At 34.7% G+C, this 5,759-nt stretch overlaps 1 protein-coding gene across 3 annotated transcripts; it reads left to right on the top strand.

The window, feature by feature from the left end:
- The first annotated feature begins 701 nt into the window (after positions 1-701).
- Positions 702-3,040, top strand: LOC140826886 (F-box protein At3g07870-like). 3 transcript variants are annotated; one of them, XM_073189420.1, is made up of 2 exons: positions 702-768; positions 1,400-3,040. In XM_073189420.1, the coding sequence occupies exon 2, from the start codon at positions 1,506-1,508 to the stop codon at positions 2,844-2,846; it is 1,341 nt and encodes a 446-aa protein (XP_073045521.1). In that variant the 5' UTR covers positions 702-768; positions 1,400-1,505; the 3' UTR covers positions 2,847-3,040. The 3 variants fall into 3 exon arrangements, with proteins under 3 accessions (XP_073045521.1, XP_073045520.1, XP_073045522.1); XM_073189419.1 differs by having other exon boundaries at positions 719-768; positions 1,096-3,040; XM_073189421.1 differs by lacking the exon at positions 702-768 and adding an exon at positions 1,029-1,180.
- The last annotated feature ends 2,719 nt before the right edge of the window (positions 3,041-5,759 follow it).

The raw sequence follows: 5,759 nt of genomic DNA, 5'->3' as shown, positions 1-5,759 counted from the left end.
GTTCATCTTCTTCTTTGTCATCTTGTTCAGCTTCATGTTGCTCATCGTCATCTTGTTAATTGCCGTTCTGGCCTTTTCTCACAACCTCCACTATAGTCGCGAAAGTATTGATCTCGGCAAGAAGTCTCTTTCTGCCAATATGAATATACTATCACATAAAGTAAAAGATAATCAAAAGAAGAAGTTTCTGGCGCATTGTGATAGAAAAAAACATTGGGGAAAGTATTACAAACATACTATATTTACCTTTCAGAGCTATCAAATCGATACTCGTGGCATGGAAAAAAGCTACAGACAACAGCCATGCATCACAGTGGACTGCAACAAGATGCAACCAATCTCTACGTTCCATATCTTCTATGCCCAAGTTTATACAAAGAGCTGGAGCAAGCAGTCTCGGGGGACATGTTAAAGAATATTTTTGGAGTTGCCATGTTCCATTTGGATGACCATAGTCCATATAGACCTATGAGATTGTCTAGCCCAGAAGAAGATTTATCTACAAATCAGATATCTATCTCACAAAAATAAAATCTGTGAGACTGTCTCATACAAATTTTTACCATGAAAAATTAGTTTCTGTCATTATTTTATGACCGAAATTTATGATTAAAAATCTATCATTTAAATGAAATTTTTTATTGAAAGGGTATTTCAGTCATTTGACAAAAATAAATATTAATTCCATCCCAACAAATCGACAACTCTAACACCGACTCAGAATACTTCTCTCACAAGTCAGCCTCGGCAACGAAATCGACACCCAAGGTTCTCTCTTTGTTTCTGTTTTAGTTTCGCGGAAAGTTTTCGTTAATTGAGGTTTTATGTTTTAATTCTATGGTCGGGATCTCGTAATTATTCCAATTTTTTAAAATCAAAAGTGAGATGAGATCATGTTTGTTTGATTCTTTTGGCATATGAGAGATGATTATTTCATTTGGAATTTAAATGGGATTTGGCTTTATATATATATATATATATATATATATATATATATATATATATATATATATATATATATATATATATATATATATATAGAAAAGGATGTATAGATCGCTCTTTGTAATTTGGCGCATGATGTTTTTGTGGTAGCTGGAAATTTGTAGAAGCTTGTGTTTGCCGATTCGGATTTGGAATTTGGATTATGGAGAAATCATGGGACCTGCTCTGAATATCAGTAAAGAGACGTTTTTTTAATCATAATAGCATTTTATCTGCTCAGTAGTGTTTTTTTGGTTTAGGGAACGAGGGACAATATTTTTTTCAGTGTGACTTCCACGTTTAATGTCCATCCTCTAAACTAGTATCTTCGACTCCACATTGATGAGACATAATGCATTTTTTATTTAATATTTTTACTCCCATGATGTATTATTTTCGGTTTATCTTGATTCAGTAAAGGGCTCGTCTTAAATTGGGAAGCAAGATTATTACTTTATAGTGCTGAGGATACAAATACTCTTCTCTCGAAACAGTGCAGACTGTTGTGTTTAGTTCTTTGAATGGAGTTAGACGGGAACAAGAGACGCATCAAACGTTTTATGAATAGTGAGGGACGAGGGAACAACTGGATTGATGAACAACCTTGTGATAGTGCTGCAGCCGTGATAAGTAGACTAAGTTTTCCTATATGTGAGTTGCCCGTCCATATATTGTGTGATATTTTTTCTAGGCTTCCGCTGAAGAGTATATTCCAATGTCAATGTGTTTGTAAGACCTTTCTTGACCTTCTCAAAGATCCTTATTTTATCGAATTACATTTTTCCAGATCATCTACCTTAACAACCTATCTATTTTGTCATGAAAACTTGCGGAAACGTTCGATTCTGCGCTTCCTTTCCTTTAATCATGATGAGGTTGATATATCCTTGTGCTCTAGTGATGATCAAAGTTTTAATCATGACTTTCGTATTAGGCCACATATTGCGTGTCAGATTAGTGCTCAATTCGATCACATCCAAAGACTTGATTTTGTTGGACCATGCAATGGACTTCTGTGTTTGTATATTGAATCACCACCAAAACCCTTCTATGCAATATGTAACCCTATATGCTGCAAAATGATAAAACTTCCTAGCCTGGTTGTCTTAGCTCCCCTTTATACTCATGCAAACAATTCCGGATTCGGATATTGCCTAAAAACTAAGAAGTATAAGGTCGTCAGTTTCATGTACCTTACGTCCATTGACTCTGTCACTTCTGCAGAATCGAAAAGAATGGTAGCTAACATACACACACTTGGTTCAGATTCATGGAGAAGGGTTGAAAATGCCCCTAGGCCAAAACTTAAATCATTTGATCCTCTTCTAAATGGTGTACTCCACTGGATAACCGACAGCTATAAACCTTGTGAGCTTGTAAGTTCATTCGACTTGGCAACAGAAAAATTCAAGTTTGTCCCACCTCCAGCTCACTTCAGTCTACAATACGTGAACAGAATCTCCTGGATCAATATTGGGGTTCTAAAAGATTGTCTCTGCATCTGCTACATTTACGAGGATGCTGACTTCGAGGTTTGGTTAATGAGAGAATATGGAATTAAAGAATCATGGACCAGACACGTCAGCATTGACACGAAGTTTTACATTAAATTGCAGGTTGAGGATCTGCAACGACATATTAAATTTTTGAACAACGGCGATCTGTGGTTTATATCTAGTTCAGAATCTCTTGTTTCTTTTAGTCCTACTAAAAAAAATTTCAGGGAGTTGAGAGCAATGGGACCCCGGAAAAGGGAGGTTAATGCGCACGATTTCAGCTTCATATCCCTCAAGGATGTTGTGGGAGCAGAATGTCCTAAAATGATGGGCATGAAACTTAAAAACGTGATGTCTTTGTGTTGATGCAGCAGTTTCATCCCACCACTTTATATGCCGGTCTGGTTTTCAACATTTTGCCATTACTGTGAATGGTTTTGTGATTTTGCTTATGTAATGTACAATTTTTTATTCTTGTTTAGCTCAGTCCTTAAATAACTTTCTATGCTTTGCAATTTATATGAAACTGCATTGATCATGAAAATATACAGTTGAAATTCTTAATAAAATAAATAAATGGTAATGTTAGATGATATATAAAAATACCCTGTTGCATTCTCTTCTATGTCGTGTTTTTTAGCAAGGCAACCCCATCCTTTGCATATAAGAATGGAATCCTGAAACTCCAATGACAAGATAAGTAGACATGTCAAAATGGGTTAGGTTTGCGTCGGTCCATCTCAACCCGTCAAAAACACACATAAAATTAGTTAGATTTGTCGACTAATCTCACTGCAAACTAAAATAGGTAGATTTTTTATTAAATTTTTTTTAATCCGCCGTAAAGGTGGGCCGGCATACCTGCTAGTCCCCCTTTTAAACATGTTTAAAGATAAGCTCTCGGACGCTGAAAGACAGACTACAGTATTAGCCTCACGAGGACAAAATGTGAGTTGCACTTCGATGGACCAAGGGGCAGGTTGTTGAATGGCATGGTAATTAAATTTTGCCTTCTATCTTCTCTCATTATTACTGTTTTAGGGCTCAAAATCAACATAAAGTTTTACTTCAGCTTAAATTATACATAGGAATATATATCAAATAAGAAATTCAATCCGAAAATTTTATTCTAGAATATATATTAATAGGGTACTGTTTGTTAGACAATATTATATATGTTGATGATGATGAATATTTGACCATATTTGATATGATCATGTCACACTATCTTACCATACAAATTTCAATATATTTGAATAATTATTTTGTTTAAAAATAACATTATCCAAACAATAATTACAAATTATCATAAAATACTTATGAACCTTTTCAATATTATTATTCATAATTTTATGGGAAATCACAATTTTTTGTGTGTATTTGACTATTTGTATTTTTGATCATCTGCATTGTCAAATTTCAATTCTAATATGTTATATTTGTTTTTTTTTTCCTTTCAATTTTAGTCTCTTTTGTTTTGAAGTGACACATGCATGACGCCGACATACAATTGACGTATGCAGTATCGCATCAACACGCAAATGAGAAAATGATTAAAATTCATTTGAAAGATATATGTCAAAGACTAAATGTTGATAATTTAAATGACCAAAATTACAAAGATGCATACATAAGAAAAATTGTAACATTTCCTAATTTTACATAAAATTTGACTAGAACCTAAAAACAATTATTCACGGAATATAATTGTACAAGCACACAACATGTGCATAATAACATTAGTCGCACAAACTTATTTGAATTATTGACTTAAAGAACGATATGTACCAAATCAACTATTTTTCGACGTCCCCTATCCCTGGGCCTGAGACCTGGAGGCATTGATCTCTTAGGCCATTATTAGGATGATGGTTACTGGCCACACAGATGAAGAAATACAGCAGGAATGATAGTCGATCAAACACAAGCAAATGAACAATGATGTCGCAATATATGATATTGTATTGATTGAAATAAGTAAATGCGTTTCACAGATATTATCATATTAACAAGCAATGAAATGATTATGGCATTGGACTCTCGACTTTTCTTTGTTGGAGCATATAGATTGACAGAAACCAGTTGGTGTTTAAAAAAAAGGCTCAATCTACTGATGAAATCCTAGCACGAGTTATTAGAGCAGGGACCATTATATTGTCCACTCCTATCATTTCAACAAGAATCCACTGTATTACCTCTTCTTCAAAAATCTACCTGGCGACCTCCTCCTATTGGAACACTCAAAGTAAATGTAGATGCAGCGGTAGTAGAGATGAAAGATTACTTTAGTGTTGGAGCTGTGGGACGTGACAGTAATGGACATGTATTATATGCTGATGAAAAATGATTTCAAGAATGACTCTCACCACATTAAGTGGAGGTGATTGCTGTTATAGAGGGTCATTAAATCTAGATGGGATCGTTGGACAGTTGAAATGGATGCACTTCGGTAATTCATGGGTGAGTCTATGTTACACCAGAGATCTACTGCACGTTTTTGTTTTCTTAAAGATGATCATCTCATTTTAAAACAAAAAATGTGGAGTCTATCAATATATTTTTATTTTATAGATAGATGATCGGCTGATGATAAAACATGTCTATCTTTTTTTCATCTGGGGAGAAATACGACCGGAAGGAGCTAATCCAAACTTCTCCGGTAAAATAAAAACCCCTACATTCAAACCTCCTTTCTTACCATTAGCAAGAACTTGTTTCACTTGCTTATCACAAGGAATTCGAACAACTGCTTCAAATACAGTATCAGAAAGTACCACTTGTGAAACCTCAATATCCACGAGCTTATTAGCTAAATGACAATTGACACGCTTGTGAAACCTCAATATCCACATGCTTATTAGCTAAATGGCAATTGGCACATACAATGCTCAGTCGCTTCTTGTGGATTTGCATAAGCACTCTGTAATCTGTATACTTACCGGAAATTCATGCTATAAAGAACTCAGCTTCCTTCTCTTTATATGCTATCATCTCAGAAGCCATGAGGAGACTCTGCTCCAATTCACATGGAGACGTCCTACATCACTGTCCGTCCAAGAATAACAAGGTGGCTCATGAACTAACTGTTGTGAATCGTGTTTTATTGTGCCCAAACGCAGCGGAAGTTTTAAAAAATTTTAAATCTCGACATTCAAGATATTGTTTGAGCACTCATATATTTTAATAGAATAACTATACATAAGATGTTTAAAACTTTTACTTTAGTGAATTTTCACTTGGCTCCAACTACACTGGTAAGAGTGAACATAGCTCTTGTTG

Source organism: Primulina eburnea, chromosome 3, assembly GCF_022965805.1.
Source record: "Primulina eburnea isolate SZY01 chromosome 3, ASM2296580v1, whole genome shotgun sequence".
Classification (NCBI taxonomy): Eukaryota; Viridiplantae; Streptophyta; class Magnoliopsida; order Lamiales; family Gesneriaceae; genus Primulina; species Primulina eburnea.
Note: the sequence above shows the minus strand (reverse complement) of the source record. Positions and strands in the feature narration are given on the sequence as shown.

Bases quoted from the DNA above. Each gene is read 5' to 3' on its own strand.
- LOC140826886 (XM_073189420.1), top strand. From the start codon at position 1,506: ATGGAGTTAGACGGGAACAAGAGACGCATCAAACGTTTTATGAATAGT.